The sequence below is a fragment of the Pezoporus wallicus genome, unplaced genomic scaffold (genome assembly GCF_028554395.1).
Source record: "Pezoporus wallicus isolate ANWC-B61680 ecotype Strahan unplaced genomic scaffold, APGP_CSIRO_Pwel_v1 contig_5767, whole genome shotgun sequence".
NCBI lineage: Eukaryota > Metazoa > Chordata > Aves > Psittaciformes > Psittacidae > Pezoporus > Pezoporus wallicus.
In genome coordinates, this window is record NW_026640599.1 from 10,239,216 (window position 1) to 10,262,065 (window position 22,850).

The following is a 22,850-nucleotide window of genomic DNA, read 5'->3' on the forward strand; positions in this document are numbered from 1 at the left end:
TTGAAAGCACGCTTAGCATCCTTAGCGGTGCGTTTTAATTACCACACACCCCCAGCGGTACCCCACCACGCTCAGCCCACAGCCGTTACCCGGCAGCACGCGCATAATGCCTTCCGGCCCCGGCCCCGCGCACGCGCGCGCGGCCCTAGCGGTGCCGGCGCACGCGGAGCAGCACCTGTGGCAGGCCTGGTTGCATCACCCGGCGCGAGTGAGAAGGGGGTCCTTTCGCGGGGCTGCCCCGAGGCGCGCCTGAGTCGCTGCAGCTCCGCGGTGGGGCTGGTGGTTGCCCCACGCCGCTCGGCGTGGCCGGTCCCGGAGCTGGGCGTCTGCCTACCCTGGTCGGCGACTACCGGGTTGAGCGCCGCCGCCGGCGGGGCCACGCGGAGCCGGGGGTCAGGCGGCCGCGCAGACCGCCTAGCTTCCTCTTTGTGCCAAGATGGCGGGGGACGAGGCGGGAGTGACTTTGGGGCAGCCGCATCTCAGCCGGCAGGACCTCGCCACGTTGGTGAGACTCAGCCGCGGGGCGCTCGGGGGACCGGGAAGGGACTGCGGGCTCCCGGGAGCGGTGGATGCGGTTGGTGGGGCCTTGGCGGCAGGGCGGACCGCTTTGGGCGTGCGGGCGCTGGGACGCGGCGGGGTCCGTGCCTCCCACCGGGCCCCGCTGGGACCGGTGAGGGCTGAAGGGGAGCGGAGAGCGGCGGGCTTCGGGACAGGGAAGGCGAGTGGTAGTACGGCGGGGCTGAAGGAACGGGTAGGTGAGGGTAGGCATTGGGCATAGTGGCGGCGCTGGCAGCAGGTTTGGCTGGTCGCAGCGGGTTTGTGTTGGCAGAAAAAGGCGATCGCTTGCTGGTGAGGTGAGCCCCAGGCTCGGCGGGTTGACGTGCCGGTCTTGCGAGTGAGCCTTTAGTGGCACAGCAGTGGAGACGTGCAGTTTCCTCTTTGCGAGTGTGGCTGTGCTGCGGAGTGTTAGAGGCTCTTCCCTCCCCGAAGCAGAACCATAAACTGGAGTTCTGTTTCCTCAGTGGGCTAGATGGATTGGTTGCTAGCCTTGTCTTGGTTGATCTACCAAGAAAATTATCGTGACTGTCAAGAAAATCGCTTGCAGAGGTCTTTTGCTGTGGTGGTCTTGCCTGGACTGTCTCTCTTATTACACATGTACGCAGACAAAACCAGTCGAAAATCTTATTGCTGCCTCCCTGGTGTTCAGCAAGTTAGAAAAGCTTATTTGTCTTTATGGTAATACTGTTTGATAATCTTGGTGTTTGAGCAGAAGAATTCTTTTTGTGTTACAGCTAAGCATGTTGATAATCGTTAGTGAAGCACGTTAGTAATTTCAGAATGTTTCTTCTTTTCATTGTTGATCATGGCATTTGACAGTAAGAAAGAACACAGGCCTAGTTGGGAGGTCAGTAGGAATTACCTTTATGGCCTACTCTGTGTTTTTACATTTGGCCTTTGAATTTGTACAGTAGACTGGAGCTTATAGCTGAACTTAGCCTTGCATCTCTCGTGAGGAGAAAACTGCATGCGTGCATAATTATGTGCACCAGGAACAATTTTCTTGATGACAGGATTTTGCATCATGCTTACATGCTTGTCAGCCTGCTGGATGGTGCCATCTGCAGGTCATGTTCCCAGCACCGGTTTCAACGTGGGTAGTCATTCAAGTTAAATATACAAGACATACAAATTTAATTGACTGTGTTAGATGGACAGATCTTTTGTCTGGAATGTGAACGGTGTATTCATGTAACAATTGAGAATAGACTGAATGAGCTTACATTTTCACCCAGATGTGTTTGATTGCTACGCACAGGACCTGCATATAACATTGTAGATAATACATGAATTAATGTAAATTATTCTCTGTGGGGTTATTTGTATGCTTGCAAATACTTCTATCCTGTCCAGCACTGAGGACTCTTGGCATTGTGAATCTTTGCTTGAACTGAGTAGCTCATTCATATGAATTCAGTGCAGGATAGAAATTAACTGCAAAGAGCTCCAAAATAGTACAGAGGAACATTTAAGGGGATTTCAACATTTGAATGCTTGGACAAAGAGTCTAGAAAGTAGCCCTAAACTAACTTTTTTAGAGTTGTCTTTTTAACTGTACGGAATGTGTTTGTGTTTGATTTCCAAGGTGCTACCAGTAGGTTCATGCAACAGGCTATTGAGGACAGCAGAACTTTTGGGGTGTCTTTTCTTAGTGTTAGAGCTTCTTATTTACTTCCATCTTCTACACCTTGCAGCCTATACCTTGCAGCAACAGGCTATTGAGGACAGCAGAACTTTTGGGGTGGCTTTTCTTGGTGTTAGAGCTTATTTACTTCCATCTTCTACACCTTGCAGCCTATACCAACTTAAAGTCAGTGTTATGATTTGTAACCCGTACTGGTTTGCAGTCAGCGCTTTGTTCATCTTTTGTTCCTATTTCACATTCTTAACAGACTGAAACGCATATATAGAATTATTTTAATGAGCCTGGTTGTATTTTGCTGAATAGAACTACTGGATAATTGTTAATAAAATACATAGAGTACTTTCTAAACCTTTAGATACAAGATGAATAAATTCTAAAATCTCCCTCACACAGGATGTTACCAAGTTGACACCTCTTTCACCAGAAGTCATCAGCAGGCAAGCAACAATTAATATAGGTAAAAGCAAACTTCTAAAACAAGAGGGTTGCGTTAATGTGATTCTTTCTGGTGCTAATGCAGTAGCATATGGTATCTATGTGAGAACATTTTTAAGAAATTCTTATTGAATCAGACTAATATAAATATAGTGGGTTCGTTATAAATTTTACCATGGTGTAGGAAGAGACTTGTTCAAACCCTTTTAACTTGAAAAGCACCAATTTTACTCTAAGAATCATGTTGAATGAAGTGGGGAATAGTTGCTAAAGCAAAGTTTTATTTTACCTTAAAATTAAGCACTAAAATGAGTTTCATGAAAATGCAAAGACCTGTCCGCTGAGGGCTTTGTTTCTTTAAACAAAATTTATTACGAAACCCATGCATGCTTCTGGTGGGAGCTCTGGCTACAGAGAGTTTGGGGTAATTATGTGTTGATAGTAGTGGAACAGTACTCAAAAGTAAATGACGGTTTGTTGACAGACATTTGCTTTTACTACATAGGTACAATTGGTCATGTAGCCCATGGGAAGTCAACAGTAGTCAAAGCTATATCTGGAGTTCATACTGTCAGATTTAAAAATGAATTGGAAAGAAATATCACGATCAAGCTGGGATATGCTAATGCAAAGGTGAGTCATTGCTAAAATCTAGCAAATATATTGCTAATATATTTCAAGATGGCTGTAAGCTTACAGATAGCTAAAACTTGATGAATAAACTTTTTCTCAATTTTTAACAATTGCTTACAGATTTACAAGCTGGATGACCCAAGCTGTTCCCGGCCAGAGTGTTACCGATCCTGTGGAAGCAGCACCCCAGATGAGTTCCCTACAGATATTCCTGGCACCAAAGGGAACTTTAAACTAGTCAGGTAACTGCTGTAAAACATATGGTATAAATTGTGTTTACCGCCTTTTGCGTTAACTGAAAATAGGCAGGATTGCACTGAAAGCTGAATGAGTTGGTATGCGAGACCACATGTTTTTAGATGCTGGGCACCCCTCATCTAAGGTATCACCTGAATTGCTGTTGTTTTTATTAGTTGCAATGCATAGTCCACAGTAGAGCACAGCTGTGTCTTCTGTCCTCAGGTATCTGCAGGATACTGAAGATAATTTAACTTTTTCTTCCTAGAAGCAGAAAGGTTATCAAAGTTCTTAATGAGTATATGAAATCTTGATGCCTAATGTGAGATCAGGCCTCTATTTAGTTCCTTTCTAATAATGCATATCATGGTCACTATGCAAACATAATAACCACAGCAGCTGTTACATGGGTCTTTACAGTGCTTGCTCAAATGAGAGTAGCCACGAAGACTGTTGTATAACAAGGTTCCTATACTTACGTATAAAATACACATGCTGCCGTAATCAAGTATTTCCTTCCTTTCCTGAGATTCCCAGTAGAGCACTTGTTCTAATAATGACTTCTGTTGCAGAGTGACAGTCATCCAGCCATTTTTAAATTGTTTGCTAAAAGCTTTGAATTTATTTGCTTATAGTAGAAGCAGCAAATTAGTAACTTGCTTTTTGGTGGCATGCTACCAGAAAACAAGGATTCTTCACTGAATAGGTTCAAGCAAGATGTTGTGATTTAACCCCAGCTGGCAAATAAGTACCACACAGCTGCTTGCTCAACCCCTCACCCCGCCCCCACCACCCAGTGGGGCAGGGAGGACAGCTGGAAAAAAAAACCGAAACCTGTTGGCTGGGATAAGAAGAGTTTAAAAATAAAAAGTACAATATGTTACTACTACTACTAATTATGATGAAAAAGGAAATAACAGGAGGAGAAAGAGAATACAAAGCAGAAAACCCCAAAAAAAAACAAAAAACCCCTCAAACCCAAAACCCCATCAAACCCAAGTGATGCCCAATACAATTGCTCACCATCCACCAATACCCAACCCGATCCAAGCAGCAATCTGCTCTGTCTGGATAACTGCCCCTAGTTTATGTATTGGGCATGACGTGCTGTGGTATGGAATACCCTTTTGGGTAGTTTGTGGCAGGTGTTCTGTCTCTGCTTCCTCCCGGCTTCCTGTGTCCCTCTTCACTGGCAGAGCATGAGAGACTGAAAAGGCCTTGATCGGGGTAAGCACTACTGAGCAACAACTAGAACATTTGTGTGTTATCAGCGTTGTTCTTAGACTAAAGCCAAAACACAGCACTGCACCACTTAATAGGAAGAAGGGTAATTCTATCCCAGCTGAAACCAGGACACGAGGATGTAGCTAATTGACTATTATGGTCTGCACAATAAAATCATACAGATTATACTAAAAGATGTAACATTGTTTCTGTAGATAAGTCTTTGAAGTGTAATTACAACTGTAATTAAAGACTCATAATTTTCTAAAATAGGAGAATGGGAGTTGTCCTTTTTTAAAAGATAAGAAAAATCCTGTGTGGTGTGTTTGGTTTTTTTTAGGTTTGGTTGGTTGGGTTTGTTTTTTTTTTTCTGGTGCATTTAAATCTAGTCTAATTAACAAGTAAATTTGTGAGATATTAAAGCAGTATCTAATATGGATGTATGTCAAATCTTAGAAAAAATATTCAGTAGCCATTCAATAATCTTTGTATTCTTTTTGAATGTTTATGAAAATACTGTCAAGATATTGCTTCTCAGCGTGTTTTGAAATGTTTACTTACCTATTTTAAAAATGCTTTTCACTTTTGTGTCTGCCTAGCTGCTTACATAAATCAGCTGTATAAATTGTTGATAATTGTCTTTTGGATTTCTTTTTAACCTCCTTCTGCAACAGGCATGTCTCTTTTGTGGATTGTCCTGGCCATGATATTTTGATGGCTACTATGTTGAACGGTGCAGCAGTAATGGATGCAGCTTTACTGTTGATAGGTAATGATTGCTACACAAAAGCAGAGCTCTATTTTTTTAATATCATGATGCAACAGTATATGGTTTTTAAAATACAGTGGGGTGGGTGAGCAGTTAAAACAAGTGAATGCTTTGAGATATGCTTAAGAAAATAAAGTGATGCTATGATGAAAATGAACCCTAACAAACTGGGGTTTAAAAAAACATTGCTGTACATACTCATTTGTGTGGTAGCTGGCCAAGCTGATGGAAGATTAGATAGATAAGAGGAAACATTGTAGTTGTATAGTGCTGTAAAATTTATATTATTTTACTGAAATAGATTAGCTATAGGTGCATTTTGAGTTTCTCTGAAGGTTCACTTTGTTTTAAATATGTATGTAGCCTTTGTCATTCAGGAAAGTCTGTGACCATCCATACAGACAGTAAACCCAGATGAATACAGACAAAATTGAAGCATAGGAGATTTACCTTGGATCAGACATTTTCTGTTCTGATTTGCAACCAAAAGGAATTGTGTAAAACTGATTTTTGTATGTCTGTGGAACGTAGTGTTCTGTAGATGTACAAGTGTTCTATAATAGAACATATGTATTAGTACTCTGCAGTGATAAATGGTAATTATCTTACCTGGATAGGACATGTCAACAAAGAAGAAAACCAGCTTCAGATATTATAGTTTAAATAGTCTAAGGCAGGTGATGAGCTGTCATTCCTTCTGCCTGTTTTGATCTAGAAAGTGTGCTAGACCAATCTTCAAGTGAGATTAACCACCATAATGGCACATCAGGCCAAAGCTGGCTTCTTGGGTGGGTGAAATCCAAACCATGCTGACAGCTACCCTATTCACATACTCTATATTTATCGTGTGTTACAGAGTTTGGGGATCTTGGCATTTTTATGGCCTTAGTGATAAGAAAATACCATAGAATTTTAAGAAAAGATAAACTGTCCATTATCCCACAATCAGTACCAAGATGTCTGAAGACCTAAAGGGTGAAATAAGTCAAATAGACACAAGCCTGTCAGTATCTTTGGAAATTTTAGATGTGTGTTTCCCCTGGGAACAAGTAGAATGAGGGAATCGCTCAGGCAACCTCTCTTCTGTCATATATTGTGTGGATGTTATAGCCATCAGTTCTGGGGAAGAGCAGGTGCTTATTAACTTGAGTGCTTCACGTGTAGCTTACTGAGAGGTGAGTAAGAGAGTCATCTTTTATAAAAATACAATGGAAAGTAATGTCTTAACTGTGGGAATTTTGTCTATCTTTGTAGTTTCTATATTGCAATCACTTTTCTTTCAGCTGGTAATGAGTCATGCCCTCAACCCCAGACCTCAGAACATCTAGCTGCTATAGAAATCATGAAATTGAAACACATTTTGATTCTACAGAATAAGATTGATTTGGTGAAGGAGAGCCAGGCTAAAGAACAGTATGAACAGATTCTTGCATTTGTACAAGGTAAGTTTTCAACAGCAGAAATATAGTTAGTGGTGGAAATTCTTCGGTGTTGGGACATGGACATAGTACTTTTCTATATGTTTGCAGAAGAGGTTCTGTTCCTTAGATAATGATAGTGTACATAGTCTGTTAATCTGAAAATAGACCACTGGAGTTATGCTTCTTACCTCTTTCAGACTGCTTACATATAGTAGTGTTAAGGCTGTTGGTCAGAGCTCTTTATGTAAAACTAACAGCAGTAGCTCTTATCTAGTAGCTTATACTGAATCTGCAGTGGTTTCTTGGTATTGCTTCTTCTTGGCCTGTTTCTTTGGTAGAGGTTGTACTGTGATTTTACTGCAGTACAAGAAAGAGTGAAGCAGCACTCGTTAGGGCACCTTGTAGGTATAAATGTGTTCTTTTATCTAATCACAAAAGATTGGTCTTTCTTTCTGTAAGTCCAGCACATGCAGTGTTATCCTACCCTGTAAAGTTCCGTGTTCTGCTCAGCTTTAGTGCTCTGAGTGTCATGTTTCAGAGAAGCTTCCACTGTTTTCCCTACTTATCTGCTTCAGCTGAGTTATGTGAGAAGCTGCAGAGCTAGATTGTCAGCATCAGAAGTCACCAGTGGGTCTTGTGAAGTTTTTTTTGTTTGTTTGTTTGTTATTTGTAGTTCAGAATTGTTGCCATGCGTAAGCTGTTCGTAACAGCTATGTCAGGGTGGCTTAATGGGTACGTTTGGAGTTTGAGAATTTGAGTTACCACAAAAAAAAAAAAAGAATTAAAACTAATAATATTTAACAAGCTTCGATAACTAACTAAATGCATCCTTCCACAAAATTACAATTTTTCTAAAATCTGTATTTGTATCGCAAAACTTAGAAAACATATATCATTAAATTGATAAGTAATTTGTCAGAATAAAATCTGTAAAATTAATACTGCTGTATGAAATAGCAAGATACCTGATTTCTCTGAGGAAGTTATCTTAAGAATATTTCTGATCACAATGTAGGAAGTGAATTCTCTCTAGGAGCAGAAGATTACCTTGCGTAATGTTTAGAGAGCAGCTGTAAAATTCTTCAGTATAGTTACCCAAAGGCAACATAAGGGTTGTTTCAGAATGCCCCCAAAAGTACATCTGGCTGGTTTGAACTAAAATGTTGGAGGGAAATGTAAATGCTCTGATACTTACTGCTTTGGGAAACACACATAAAAATGTGCATTGAAATTCATTAGTATTTTTATCAATGACAGAACACTTGGTCATGTTACTGTAAACACTATGTTAAGGCTTGATGTTGAATTTTATTTTGATTCAGGTACAGTTGCAGAAGGAGCTCCAATAATTCCAATCTCAGCACAGCTGAAATACAACATTGAGGTAGTTTGCGAGTATATAGTGAAAAAAATCCCAGTCCCACTGCGAGACTTCACATCTGAACCGAGGCTTATTGGTACGTAGATGTTTAGGTCTGGGCTTTTGTGGCTAACCATTTCCTACAGGTATGTACACTTAAAATAGGATGAGCTGAATGCACTAAAAAGAGGTAGATTTAAAAGGAGTGTTTAGTGTGCTCTTATTTTAAAACTTGCGTATTTTCCTAGAGCTGTATTGTTTGTTCATAGTCAACTGCTATAGCTCAATCTATTTGAGGTAACTGCTAGGTTTTCTGTATTTTCTGTGTATGACAGCACTAAAATGCAGTAAGGATGAGAAATTTCTATGTCTTAAAACATTCCCTTAAATTGCTATGAACTTAAATTTGATTTAACAAAGTACTGAAAAAATGTTGAATTTGAAAATTAAATTATTTCCATGGAAAACTTACTGGTAGCCTGGTTATTATTTCTGTGTTAATCTCCTGTCTCAGAATTGTCAGTCTTTGTTCTTGTCCAGCATATATGAAATTTAGTTCCACTACGATAAAGCAATTTGTGTGCCTTTTTTTTTCCCCACATGAAACATGTGAGACCTAAAAATCATGTTAAAAATGCAGAAAAATCAACCACATTGAAACAAGGTTACAATATTCACATTTAACATTGTCAATATTGAAGAGGTTTTGTAATATTCTTTATCACTGCTGTCTTTTTCAGATCTTTAACTTCTACTATGCAGAAACAATTATTTTAAATATTTATGTACATGGGCAGCTTTTTTTGAGAAGTCAACTATCTACTTAAAAATTGGAGTAAAATATTCATTGTATTTTAGTGTTCTTCCTGAATTACATTTTTGTAATATTTATAAATATGTGGATACCTTCATTAGAATAGGGAAGCAAAGTTGCTAAAGACACTCATTCTTTAAGAACCTGATCTCAAGTATAAACTTGGTCTGTGTTTTTCAGTAATTAGGTCTTTTGATGTCAACAAGCCTGGCTGTGAAGTTGATGACCTTAAGGGAGGTGTAGCTGGTGGCAGTATTCTAAAGGGTGTTCTAAAGGTAACCTTTTCCCTTTTGTGTCTGGGGATGTGTATTGATAACGAGTAGATGCTTTCCGTGCTTAATACAAACCGAATCTATACAAATGATTTTATTTAATAAAAAAAAAAAGTACAGTCAGATGGCACTTACCCTTTCTGTCTGTGCCTCATTTTTACTTTCCTGTTTTACACTGCTTTTTATTTTTCAAATATATTTTGTTACTGCAGTCTTTTGCTAATCATGATACTGATTTCATTGCTTACAAAAATTGAGAGTGCCTTTTTTATTTGTTTTTTCTGTCCTACCACTTTTACTTGCTGAATTATAGGGGGAAAGGGATAGCAAAAGAACTTTAAAAGAACCTTGGAAGCATGTATGGGTTCCCGCAGGTCCCACTTCATCATTTAAGTATTCTGTATATTTTGAAATTTTTACTTTGCTTGTGGGATACTGTCAATAGATGGAAGCTTTAAAAGTCGCTTTGCTAGACTGGAAAGCAAACCACATCTTGGAACATTTATGCAACTTGTATTTTCTTTGTCCTGTGGTTTATCAATGCTGATCAATTACACCAATCAAATTAACTTATTTTTTCTCAATGCTATAACATTTCTAAATGACATGTTATTTAAAAGAAAAAAATCTAAAATTATGATGTCAGCATTATTGCTGATAAAGATCCTTTGTTCAAGGAGTTTTACAAATTATATTGAAAAGAAAATTGATTGTTACATTGGCTGTGAGATACAGAGCTTTCAGTATTGTTCAGTTTGCAGTAAGCAGCGCAACAGAAGTCTTAGGAGTTCTGCAGTAGCCCAGAACCAAGGACTTGTATAAATAGTAGATCTTGGGATAAGTGGGTCTTTTCTGTGACTAATAGTTAGCTTTATGTTCCTATGAAACCACTAGTTAATCACTTTTTCACTTTCCTAATGAGGTGGGCCAGGAAATTGAGGTCCGGCCTGGTATTGTGTCTAAGGACAGTGAAGGAAAACTCATGTGCAAGCCAATCTTTTCCAAAATCGTGTCACTCTTTGCTGAACACAATGATCTACAATATGCTGCTCCAGGAGGTCTTATAGGTGAGAATATTCTTTTGTGAAAAGTTTTATTTCTTCATGCTTATGAAGTGAAAACATTTGGTTTCATTTAACAATAAATCCCAGCGTAGTAAACAAAAAGGCTATGAAGAATTTCAAATAATTCATATGTATAGAGGGAGAGACAACATGAGTGTGAAAATCAGATATTTAATAAATTTCCTGAATGTCACTGGCCAGCACAGATTAACTCACAATGCTAATCATAGCAGCTTTAGCAGTAGAATATTTCTTCATCTGTTTAGACAGAGCTTATAGTCTGGCTGGCATTCTGAAAGTGCTGTCCCAAGTAGTAGGGAATTCCCAATACATTCTGTTTGTCATTTTCACATGTTCTCTAAGTCCATGTGACAACTGCCTTTCAGTTACTCCTTGTGACCTCCTTTGTTGTATTGTAGGTGTTGGAACTAAGATTGATCCAACACTGTGTCGGGCTGACCGAATGGTAGGTCAGGTCCTTGGTGCTGTTGGAGCGCTGCCAGAAATATTTACAGAGCTAGAGATTTCCTATTTCTTGCTGAGACGACTATTAGGTGTGCGCACTGAAGGAGACAAGAAAGCTGCAAAGGTCTGTACCCCTTTTTCTGGGTTTGTTTTTTTTTTTTTTCATGCTTTCTCTTCTAAGTTTTATTAGTATATACATTGTTTTGGTCTTATGCAGTAATTTTGTCTCCTTTTTATGTTTGTCACTAAACTCACCTGCTTAGTTAGTATTACAGAAGAATGTTTTTCACAGGAGTAGGAATTCGTATCAGAGTATTTTAAAGTAGCAAAAAGTGTTTATGTCCTGAAGTTAGGTGTACTTTGAAACATACCTATAATTGTTTTTCTTTGTTGTCAGCCTATTTGTGCAATTGTTTTATATAGGTATGGATCTACTTCTGGTTACATGCTTTTTGTAGATTCTCTCTGTTAAGAACGTTTTAAAGCTAAGTATTTTTGAAATGCTGTTGTTGAAAAGAAGCTGAACTCGATGTATGGCAGAGTCTTGTTTTTCCATGGTCCATTTTACACAAATTAAACTAAAATACCGTAGTTTTCCTTGTTAGCATTAAAATCTAGAATTAGATTCTAATGTTTCATTAAAACAGTTTAATGCAGCATTTCATGCAACAGTAAGTGCTTCAGCACTCCCTTTATCCTGTGAAATTAATTCTTTTTTGAGAAATCATTTTGATGGAAGTAGGCATAAGGGAAATAAGAATATCCACATAATTTAAAGGAATGGTATCGTGTTCCAATTTGTAGCCATATCTGAGACTGTTTCCACTTTGGTGTAGTATGTGCAATCATCGGGATGTTTTATAGAAAATGTACAGAAATCCCAAGAAAGTGTATCATACCAAGGACTCGTAGTACTACATACACAGTGTATTTACATATTTATGCTTTCATGTGTAAGCTTTATCTACTGACTCTGCATGGCTTGTGTGTGTGTGTGTGTATTTACGGTTGTTACATTTCTCAGCTGTATGTTTGGTTTTTTTTCCTGTGGCAAGTAGGTAAGAGAAGATACTCAATATTGTCCGTGGTATTTTTTTTTTTTAATACTAAAGCTTATGTTTCAGAGTTTTGTATATCTGCCTTCAGGTGCAAAAATTATCGAGGAATGAAGTTTTAATGGTAAACATAGGATCCTTGTCTACTGGAGGGAGAGTTAGTGCAGTAAAGGCTGATTTGGGGAAGATTATGCTAACTAACCCAGTATGCACAGAAGTGGGAGAAAAAATCGCCCTGAGTCGAAGAGTTGAGAAACACTGGCGGTAAGTTGGTGCTAAATAGGTAGAGCACCTGGTTGTATTATTGTTAACAAAAAAATACTTGGATCTGATTTCTTCTAGAATAGGTAAGTGTATGTCTGTTTCAAAAATTCCTCTGGATTCTCCTAAGATATGGATGCCATTATTGTGGAATGCTTAATAGCATTATTAGCCTCCTTTTTTAAAGCAGCATTATTAATTGGGTAAATACCTACAGCTGAGGAAACAGCTGAGGTTTGTGGTTTGTTGCCCAAGCTTTAAATTGAGCTAACAGTAGGCAATCTTGGTCCAGCGGTTTGGAAATTCTAGTAATGGTAAGCCAAAGCCTGTCTTTATATACACCTAAGTCAATGGTGTTCTACCTGTGAAGCTGTATGTGACTTCTAGCACAATCTTGCAGTAGTAGCAGGGGAACAGAGGGGGGACATTATAAGGTTTAAATATCTTATGTACTATGAGCAGAGAGGAAAAAAAAGAAGTATCAACTGGATTGGCCCATTCTCATTACAAATACAGAATGACTGCACAGAAGCATCTAGAGGCTGAAAATGATGGGCAGAATTGGTTCATGATTCATTCTAATCTTAGGCCCATACTTCTTTTTAGATGATTATGCATACTGTACCTGTTAAGTGTTCCATCAGACCACATGAGTATCATAAGAACATACTGGTATTTAGATTTGTTGACACTGCACAGCTCCTGTATAGTATAAGGGAACATAGCCATTTTTACAATACGTGTGCACTGTATAAAAAAAACCAAGCTTTAAATATCTGAGATGCAGATTTCTTTTTCAGATCAACAAGAAGGTACAGATGGGAATTTAGTGCTTGCTGTCAGAGCTAGCTGGCAAATTAGAGAAGAGATTATTCCGTGACAAAACCAAGGAAAAAGATAACATGCCTTGAACAGGAGAAGAGAAAAGAAACATAGACAGGACCCGAATTAAGTCAGGGAAAATAGAAGGAAAAGGAGAAGTGATTTTATATTGGAAATTATGCTTTGCTTGCTTTTTTGTTTTTTAAGCTAGAGACTGGTAGTCTTTGGAAATCTGATTATGGGCTTTATTTTTTCTGAAGATTACTTTCCACTTGAAAATCATGACCAGATTTTGCCAAAAAACTCACTTGTCTCTGGATTATGGGTTGGACAAGTAGTGGCAGCCTGTTATAAAGACTATGTTACTAAAAAGTTGCCTTCTATGCTGTATTAAAAGGACAGAGACAACATAAGGAGACTGAAGGTTGAGAAATGGGGAAAGGAGGCAAACTTGGAAGATCAGCATAATAAAATACAATTGAAATAAAGATAATGTACAGTTGATACTGTTTAGCCTGAGGCAGTGGAGTACTGAAAAGATGGAAGATAGTGTGAAAGCAACAGATGAAAATTAGGTACAAATTAGAGAATAAATATATATAAAGGGACAGAGATTAAACAACAAGTGGCCAAGCAAACAGGATACACTAGTGATTCCAAGGAACGGTAAATTCAGAGGTGGGCTAGTTATAACCTATGGATATGGTCCTAAAAATGGGTAGTGTTGGGCTAATACACTTCATTTCCTTTTCTGGTGTCCAGAGAGCAGCTCTGCTGTTTATCAAATTCAATGGAGATGCATATGTGGTTTCTGCATATCTCCTTGCCAGAAACTGGAAATGTTTTACAGACAATTGTGTCAATAACATGGGCTGCCTGCTGGCTGTGGAAATGGACATAATTTATTTAAAAAGACATATTTTTCTAAGGTAACGGCTGTCTATAAAAGGGCCCTTAATTTTAATGACTGTAAATAGTAGATCTTACCCAAGAGTTAACCTTTATAGGTTACAAGTTCATTGAGAGTTACAGCTCTGTAATTTTGCTGTCACCTTATCTGAATTTTAATGTTTTCATTTCTGTTTGAAAACATTAATGTAGCACTTCAGGTAAAGGTAAAAAGAGATGAAGCTATGAACAGATTTGCAGTCCACCAGTACATCATGTTACAACACTGTCAGATTTTTAGTTTATTGTTCAAAGGTACATCCTTAGCTGGTTACAAACATGCAAATGTTCTCTGTCCCTCATCCTTTTTTATGCTGTATTTCCAGTTACCAGTTTTAAGTCTTGTAGGATGTTTTGAGTGGGAGACAAGTGGAAAAAATCAAATTGTGAGAACTAAAGGGATAAGAATGACAGAAGGATGTTGATTTATTCAGGATATTTCTGAGTACTATTGAAAGTAATATAAACTGGTTTTCTTTTTGCAGTTTAATTGGTTGGGGTCAAATCAGAAGAGGAGTGACAATCAAGCCAACTGTTGATGATGACTGAAGAACAAAAGAGTGTGCTTCATTTTTAAAGATGAAGTGCCTATTTCTATTTTGGAGGGGGTATATTTTCACAGTGGAATCGGAAGCTGTGCAAATGTCATCTTTGAGTTGTATGGCTGTCCTTATAAATTTTATTGAATTTTACCCTCTTACTAAAATACTAGTCACTATCACCATTAAAAAGTGTAAAAGAATTGGCGTAGAAGTGGGTTTAACTATCCACATCTTCATAGAAAATAATTGTACATGTCTCATGGAATGTCTAATTTATGTTATTTTGTGTTTCAGACATACCTGATTAATATCAGTCAAGCCAACCCCAGTGTAACACACAAACCATAAATCTGGTATTGAAATAAAATATTGCTTATTTTCATTAATACAATTTTTCTGAGTAACAAAAGATTGCAGTGATTGTTCAACCAGTGCAAGCATTAAAAGCAGAAACCCAAACACTTCTTGAAGACTAGTACCCTTTTTGCACATCTTGTTTTGCTTAGACAACTGTTTACAGCAAGAATTTCCTTAGTTTTTATCGTTCTGACTTTAGGATTCTAGCTTACACTTTGGGTAAGCTAGAATGCCACTTAGGGTGGCAATGTTGACTGACTTTGTCACTTCCAATATTACAAGGAGTTTTGGATAAACCCCTGAGGAAAAACAACACGTAAATTGGATCTGAACTGGCAGTACTGGTTTTGACCTTATCTTAAAAGGGATTTATGAAAAAAATGTGGTTAATTTGAAATATGGCTGTTTGTCATTGTGAAACTTTGTGTGGGTGACCTGGGAGCTCTTTATACAGTGGGAGTAAACAGATTATTTCAAAGTTATACTGAGCAAGTATTAGCTGTGATCTTGAGCTATAACATATGTGGAAAAGGTGTAGAAGGGAATGATTTGCGGGAGGGAAAGGCGTGGAATTCAGAATGAGATGAGGAAAAGGTGTAAAGCTACTTTGCTTAGCTAGCATGAATCACACTCCTGAGGAGAAAACGTAATGAATGTACTGTAGGGTGCCAGTACTTTCATCCATTAAAATTTAAACTTCTTCATTTGTACTAATACACATAGTTCTAGGTATTTTATATACTAGGCTATTTAACAAGTCATGTTCTTTTCTATATATTTATACAAAGTACAGTGTTTATTCTCAAAGCCTGGTTTTAGACGTATTTAATATCATCAAGGGCACTCTAACGGTAAATACTGTTTCATCAAAAAGTACTTTGATGAAGCAGCTTGACTTTTGTTCCTGATTTTGCATTATATTTTGTGTTCTCTTATTCCACCTACATTCCTGTATTCAGTGTCTCCATTTGTAAAGTACTTCTACTTCACATGGTGCTGAAAGTAAACACATTAATTTTTGTGTAGTGCTTCTCCTTTTTAAAAGTGAGTTAGCTATAGTTCTTCCGAATTCTCCTAGTGCTCGACCAGAACAGTCATAAATGTGTCTGTTTCAGAGACTGCATCTTCCATGGTTTGGAAACTCATTTCTGTGACTCCGAATTCTAGGAACTTGGATACCAACTTATGTTTGGGAGCATGAGGATGAGCACACCTAACTGCAGAGTGCTAGGATGATACTACACCACCATGCTGAAGTTTAGTCCGAAGAATTCTTAAATGTATTGAATGTGTTTGGCTAGTGTACAGAAATGCTGAACTGCTTTGGAGAAACTGGTTAAGCACCAACGGGTATTTTTAGGCATCCAGATAATCCGGAGATTGGGCCTTGATCTCTTGATCTGCAATTTAAAAAATAGAAGTGCCATAGTCTATTCAAAACACTTCATGTACTCCTTCACTTGGGGAGGTAATAAATGCAAAGTACTAGTATTATTATCTTAGTGCTAGGATTAGTAGCCAGCCTTCATTCTTCCAGCTAAATAGCCATAGGTCATTACTTAATTTAGGTCTAAAATGTGATTTGATACTGCTGTATTTGATACCAGGTTTATTAGGTACATGTTATCAGTAATATTAAGACATGCTTTATGGAATCATAGAATCAGCTAGGTTGGAAAAGACTTTCAAATTATCAAGTCCAACCATTACCCCAGGATGCCAAGTCCACCACTAAACCATGTCAGAGGGCCTCATCTACACCGTTTTTGAACACTTCCAGGGGTGGTGATCCCACCGTTTCCCTGCACAGTCTGTTCCAATGCCTGACCACCCTTTCGGTTGAAGGAAATTTTTCTTAATATCTAAGCTTTTCCTAGTGCAGCTTGAGGCTGTTACCTCTTTTCCTATCTTGTTACCTGGGAGAAGAAATTAGACACCTTCTCTCTCCATCCTCCTTTAAAGCAGTTGTAGAGAGTGATACTCCCCTTGAACCTTCTCTTCTCCAGACTAAACAGCCCCAGTTCCGTCAACTTCCTCATAAGACTTGTTTTCTAGATGCTTCACCAGCTTTGTTGCCCTTCTCTGGACCTGCTCCAGCAACTTAATGTCTGTTGAAAATGTCTTGTTCCCTCCTAAATATTAAGTAATATTTTGGTTTCCTGATGGTCTGTGCAAGTACTAGAGAGAGAATAAAGTCAACAAAGTGACAAGGTAGTGAATTTTGTCTCTGGCCCATTATTGCATCAACCTGCTTTCACAGCAGCTTTTCCAGTGTAGGGCCCTCTCCCAAGGCAGTTTCTTACATTCTCAGCTGTTCTCTCCTTCCAATAGTAGACTTGCATTTGTTATTTGTGCATATATGCTGTGTTGTGCAGAATAGTTGCCTGAGAGTGGGATGGTTGTTAACTGAAGTGTGTCTGGCCCAAAGTCTGTTCCTGATCCTTCCCAAGAAAAGAAGGGGGGTTAGGAGCATGTCTGAGGCGTCAGCTGTGGTGTCCATATGACACGCAGTGTGCTATGTATCCTATCACACTGGGGTAAAGAAGTGGGGGGCAGATGAAGTGCAAAGTTCTTTTTTGCCACCAAAATGTTACATTTCCTCTAACTGGAAAGGTCTGACTCTGCTGGCATGAATAAAGTATAATGGGAATGTGTTGACACTTCAGTGAATACATAAAGCACATCACTCTGCAGCATCAGAGAGCCAAGTATGAACAGTAAAAGTGTAAATATGTGCTGTGTGTCTGTATCCACCCGTGCCACATTCACTGAAATGAGGTGCCATGTAAAAGGGAGTTCAAAATCACTTGGCTTTCTTGAAAAATACCAAGATGTCTTGTGAGCTCTCTCCCTTTGCTGAGGATTTGCTTCAGAGTGATGATTTTATTTTTCAGCCCTTCACAGGTGAGATTTAGCTACCTGAACATAGGTACGCAGTTGCATTTCAAATGACTTGGCTCACCAGGGCGCACGTGTGTAATTGTCAGCTGTTGCACTTGCCACATTCTGGAGCAGTAGCTGGATGGAGCAGTAGTTGGATGGAGCAGGACACTGGGGGTGTGTCCTGGGTTCAGCAGTAGCAGTCATTTTTCTCCTTGATAGCTAGTGCAGTGCTGTTTTGACTTTCGGCTTGGGCACAGAGCTGATAACAAGGATGTTTTGGTTTGGCCAAGGACTTTGTGAGCCTCATGCTCTGCCAGGGAGGAGGGGAAGCCAGGAGGAAGCAGAGACAGGACACCTGACCCAAGCTAGCCAAAGAGGTGTTCCATACCACAACACATCATGCCCAGGATGTAACTTGAGAGTTACCCAGAAGGACATAGGCTTCTGGGTCGGACTCGTTTTCTCGGCGGGTGGTATTGTACTCTCTTCCCTTGTTCTTTTATCATTGTTGTCGGTGGTGGTAGCGGTGGTGATTTGTGTTGTACATTGGTTGCTGGACTGTTCTTGTCTCAACCTGTGGGAGTTGCACTCTTTCAATCCTCTTCTGCATCCCTCCGGGAGTGGAGAAGGGGAGAGCCTTGGGGGGGGGGGGGGGGGGAAACGGGACACGATTGCTTCCAGCCTGGCGCCACTCACTGGGAGTGAGTGAACAAGCTGTCTGGCTAGGGTTTAAACCATGACAGGGTGGCACCAATACCTTCATTTGGGTGAGTGAATCTCTTCCAATAATCTGTCAGAACTTGGTTTTAGGAGGGTGCTAGTATAGGGGTACCTCTTCCCCATGAGGAGGGAAGTTTATTGCCTCAGTAAATACAGATTTCTGATATCTAACAAACCTAGCAGACCAGTGTATATTAACTGTGCTAGACAAGTTTTGGTTGGTTTTATCAACCTGTGACTAGTTCTGTATTAAAACTAGGAAGAGAGACTGGCTGATTGTCATTCCAGGGAGTTCTTGCTGCTTAGCTCAAACAAGCTACTTGAGAAGCTGAGTTTTCTATTATGTTTATCCATGTCCTTTCCAACCCTAATTATTCTGTGATTCTGTGTCACAAATACTGTACTGCCCTGCAAACCACCCACAGTTACATTTCTGGTTAGTTCTCTAGTCTATGTGTAAGAAATTAGATTCCAAGTTGGTGCTTTTAAGGTGAACACTGCAAGTAGTTCTTCACTCCAGCTTTTTGTAAGTGCCTGTGGGGTGGCTGTTGCATTGCTTGATTTTAGGCATGGAAACTAGGGTATTCTCAAGTAAAGTGGATGCTAGCTTCCCATTGTTTCTGACAGAACTCAAGTTTAAAACTGAATAGAAACTGGGAGGAAGGAGTGGTTGCCTTCAGAGGTCCACATGTAACCCCGCCCTACAGCATCTCTCCAGCGCTACGCTGTGTATCGCAGACTTCGTGGCTAGAGATGTCCAAAAGCAGTTCTTCCATTGAAAATACTCTCGTGGGGTGTTCACTAAATGTTTCTGCTTTCCACCCAGATGAGTGTGAAACCCTTTTATTAATGGAACAAACCATTTCTTAGGAGAACAGAAACACCCTATTCCAGGTATCAAGGGTCACATAACTCACTCGCAGCAAGGACTCACACCTCTCTTCCACCTCAGCACAGAATGCTGAGAAAGATACAAAAGCTCAAGAGGATTGGTAGGCTTAGACTCACAAAAATGTAGGATGCTGTTTTATTTTGTTGCATTGTACATCTTAAAAAAGAAGAGCTTTTAGGAAAAGTTGATGTGTAATCAGACTTATAAAGGCAAGAAGACATTGCTGCTTTAGCCACCTTGGCTCTAACATGCAGGACTAGTTCATAAAAGCAGAAGTTTAAGCTCTACATAACCACCCTGTATAAATAACCTGTGGTTATATACTAATGTACGTTTGTTGTTGTAGGACTTCACATACCTAATGGTGGATCAAGTATCTATTCAGGACTTTTTCATAGTAATTTTTTTAGAGTGCTGAGTGTCTCTCAGGGGCTCCTTTAAATGAGCCAAAATAAAATGTAGTGGGGAGAAAAATGAGGGCGATCAGCACTTCTGTTAGTTCAACCATAATTCCATTACTTCTGTCTCACCCTGTTTTCCTGGTTGAGGCACCAAGGGAAGGGGTTTTTACCTATCATATGGTACTTGGTATTGGCTCAAGTTAAACTAAAGCATTGTTACAGGATACAGTGCTGCCTGGAGATGTTCTGTGCCAAGCTGCTTTATTTCAATATGTAAGAAGGCAGGATGATGTCATATGTCACACTGCTTTAAAACAAGTAAGTAGGTATCTTGTGCAATGGTACAAAGTTATGGTGCCATGTCAGCAATAATTTCTGAGACTTTGGTGTGCCTTTGGGAAATGTCATTTCTAGCCAAATCTCACTTCCTGTTTCAGAAGGGGTGAAGCATGAGTTTTCCATTAACATGATGTTGTTCTGGTACACACAAAAGAATTTTAAAAATGTGTTTTTACTGCATTAGTTTTGTAGCACTTTCAAAAGTGCTTCCTTCTAGCTCACTGCCAGAAAATGAATTTCTGCTGGTTTTCCATGCTGAGTCATCTTGGTGATAGCCTTAGTATTGCCGACGTGAAAGGTTTAAGCTTCTGCTCCCGCCCTGTTCACATGCTGGCCTCTGTCCACGCTTCTGCCAGAGCAGTGTCCCTGCTGTTCTGGGTCACTTCTTGCGGCAAGGCTGGGGCTCAACACTTACAAAGTTCCAAACATCCTTAACAACAACAACAACAACAATAATAACACCGCAATAATGATGCATAGCACAGACTGCTGGTTTCCAGACCCTGACACCCCCTGACCATATGATGGCGCCTGTGCATGCATGATCTATTCGGTTGCCACCTTCTTGAAATCACAGGACGCTACTTGTCATTCATCAGTTCTTCCATTGCCCTAGTTATTTTGGCACAACTGGCTTAATACCTGGTGTTCACTTACTAGAATGCTGAAATTATGAATGTACTCTGGCTTTGTGTTGCTGCTCCTGTTTCTGTAAGGTTACATCAATATCTGCACACCCGATTTCCTGTACATCTCCAGTCCATCCCATTTGCATAGTAGAAGTGCTTGTTTTGCACCTTTCCAGACTAAGCCTAGGGAGGATAAACTTTTTTACAGAGTTTTCGGTATGTGGCGAATAACATACCAGCTGTGACAGTCAAAAACTATATATGAAGTGCTGCAAGTACGTAAGTTCTCCTCTTTTCTTTACCTTGAAAGGATTAAAACCGAAACAAAAACCTAAGCAAGTCTCTTAAGAAGGCAATGTGCAACCAAGATGGAATCACAATGAATTCTGATGTCAAGGAACAGGCATCCTGTCAAAGAAATTACCTCAAATATTTAAATAAATACATATTCTTCAGTGTCTTTTATAAAATACAAGGAACTAGAACACCATGATCAAGCAGGAGTGAAAACTGTTGAAATATTTTAGTTGGAATAATGTTAATATATATGATATTTACTGGAGGAAGGCTTCATTAAGAAATTGCATGGTATGCATATATAAACCACCAGCTTTTCAGTTCAAGCAGTTTTCTAAAGCCTAGTATACTTTTTTTTTAAAAAAGTACATTTGAAAAAAATAAGATTCACAAATTAAGTCTCAAGTTCCACAATCCTTAGGATTCAAATGAATTGGGGTACCACCTCTTATTTCTCCTTATTGCCTCTCTGCGGACAGTTGTACAGAAATCTAACATACTAGACAGGATTTCTTAGGTTATTTAGAAAGCCCCTTCCTCTGCCAAACATTACAGAAGTCTATGTTTAATTGTTTCCATTTATATAGTTTATGATGAAAACCTGAAAAGCATTTTCTCCTGCAAGTGTGCCTTAAGGTTCTCTGATTTTTCTTCCTGTTTTTGCTTAATCATTTATTTGACTATGTAATCTATTATGGATCCCAAAATACTTCATTTGCAATGTAGTCCTAAGTACTACACATACAGAATTAAGTCACAGCTTTTGCAAGTTGCCTTTAAAGTTTTTTGTTTTGTTGTTTTTTTTTTTACTGACTAGCACTGGGCATTCTTTTGTACTTTTTCCTGGCTACAGCCAAATGCTGTTGACAGAGTTTAGGAACAACTATTTTTCTTTCTTTAAACTGTTTCCCATTTATTCCTTTGGCAGTAATTGTATACAACTTAATCCTTTATAAATCTAACACAGAGCCATACTTCTCTCAAAACATAGGTATGAGAAAGTGAACAGTCCTTCCACAGCAACATCAAGCATTCATGTGTTCTCTGTACGGTTTTGGCTTCTTGCCTCTTGCCTAGCTGTCTGACAATATGCGAGTTAAACATGCTGAGCCAGCAAACACCCGCACAGCCCTGCAACCATGTACCTGTACACTTCAGGCACACAAATTGCCCTGTTAACACCAGCAGGACCACTATGCACTTAAAGGTGAGTTTGTGCTCTTAAGTGTTTTGGAAACTGTTCTTAATTGGCTCCCATTTCCCTCAAGGTCCAATTCTTCCTTTACATTATTTGCTATGTCACACTGTTCCTTATTCCACCAATCTGTATGTTCACACTGGGAATTTATTTTTGCAGTTAAAACTTCACATTTGTCTCTGAAAGGATTTTGAGCTTGGTACTTACCACTGCATCTGGCAGCTTATGGACTGTTGAAAAGTGGCTCCATGTATAAGCAGATCACAAACGCCTATCAATTTAAGTAGAGCAAAGTCTCCATACCTCAAGCCAGGTGAGGATAGGGAGAGATGAGGAGCTTCTTCAGAGAACCCTTTCTTTTTAGAAGTTTAATCTGTTCTCTGCTTCTTACTTTTGCTGCATTCTTCAGTCCCGTTGGGCCAACCCTGTATGATATGCATTTTCATGTAAAGGTAAGAGATTACTCGATTCTGTGCCAGATGAACTAAATTTTCAGTTTTATGTAGGATCTTTCACCTGAGGGTCTCAAAGTAGGTTTGAGGCTCACCCAGAGTGCAGTTAATGCACCTATGAAATAGTTTTGCTGGAAAGTAAGTAACACAGCTTAGA

General features: G+C 39.3%; 1 protein-coding gene and 1 long non-coding RNA gene across 2 annotated transcripts; one reads left to right on the top strand and one right to left on the bottom strand.

Annotated features, from left to right (window-relative positions):
• The first annotated feature begins 322 nt into the window (after positions 1-322).
• EIF2S3 (eukaryotic translation initiation factor 2 subunit gamma) lies at positions 323-14,989 on the top strand. Its single transcript, XM_057419716.1, has 12 exons — positions 323-505; positions 2,597-2,660; positions 3,144-3,271; positions 3,392-3,513; positions 5,407-5,501; positions 6,785-6,943; positions 8,245-8,379; positions 9,277-9,371; positions 10,291-10,435; positions 10,852-11,021; positions 12,044-12,216; positions 14,469-14,989. Exons 1-12 carry the CDS (start codon positions 437-439, stop codon positions 14,530-14,532), a joined length of 1,419 nt encoding a protein of 472 aa, XP_057275699.1. The 5' UTR covers positions 323-436; the 3' UTR covers positions 14,533-14,989.
• A 5,283-nt stretch (positions 14,990-20,272) lies between these two features.
• Positions 20,273-21,393, bottom strand: LOC130604811 (uncharacterized). The gene is made up of 2 exons (XR_008973536.1): positions 20,775-21,393; positions 20,273-20,547 (listed from the first exon to the last, which is right to left on the bottom strand). It is a non-coding gene; the product is annotated as an uncharacterized LOC130604811 (long non-coding RNA).
• Between the last annotated feature and the right edge of the window lie 1,457 nt (positions 21,394-22,850).

Excerpts from the sequence above, each read along its gene's own strand:
- EIF2S3 (XM_057419716.1), top strand. The coding sequence starts at position 437 with ATGGCGGGGGACGAGGCGGGAGTGACTTTGGGGCAGCCGCATCTCAGC. Across the intron at positions 3,514-5,406 it reads GGGAACTTTAAACTAGTCAG|GCATGTCTCTTTTGTGGATT; the intron begins GTAACTGCTGTA and ends CTTCTGCAACAG. Across the intron at positions 5,502-6,784 it reads TGCAGCTTTACTGTTGATAG|CTGGTAATGAGTCATGCCCT; the intron begins GTAATGATTGCT and ends CTTTTCTTTCAG.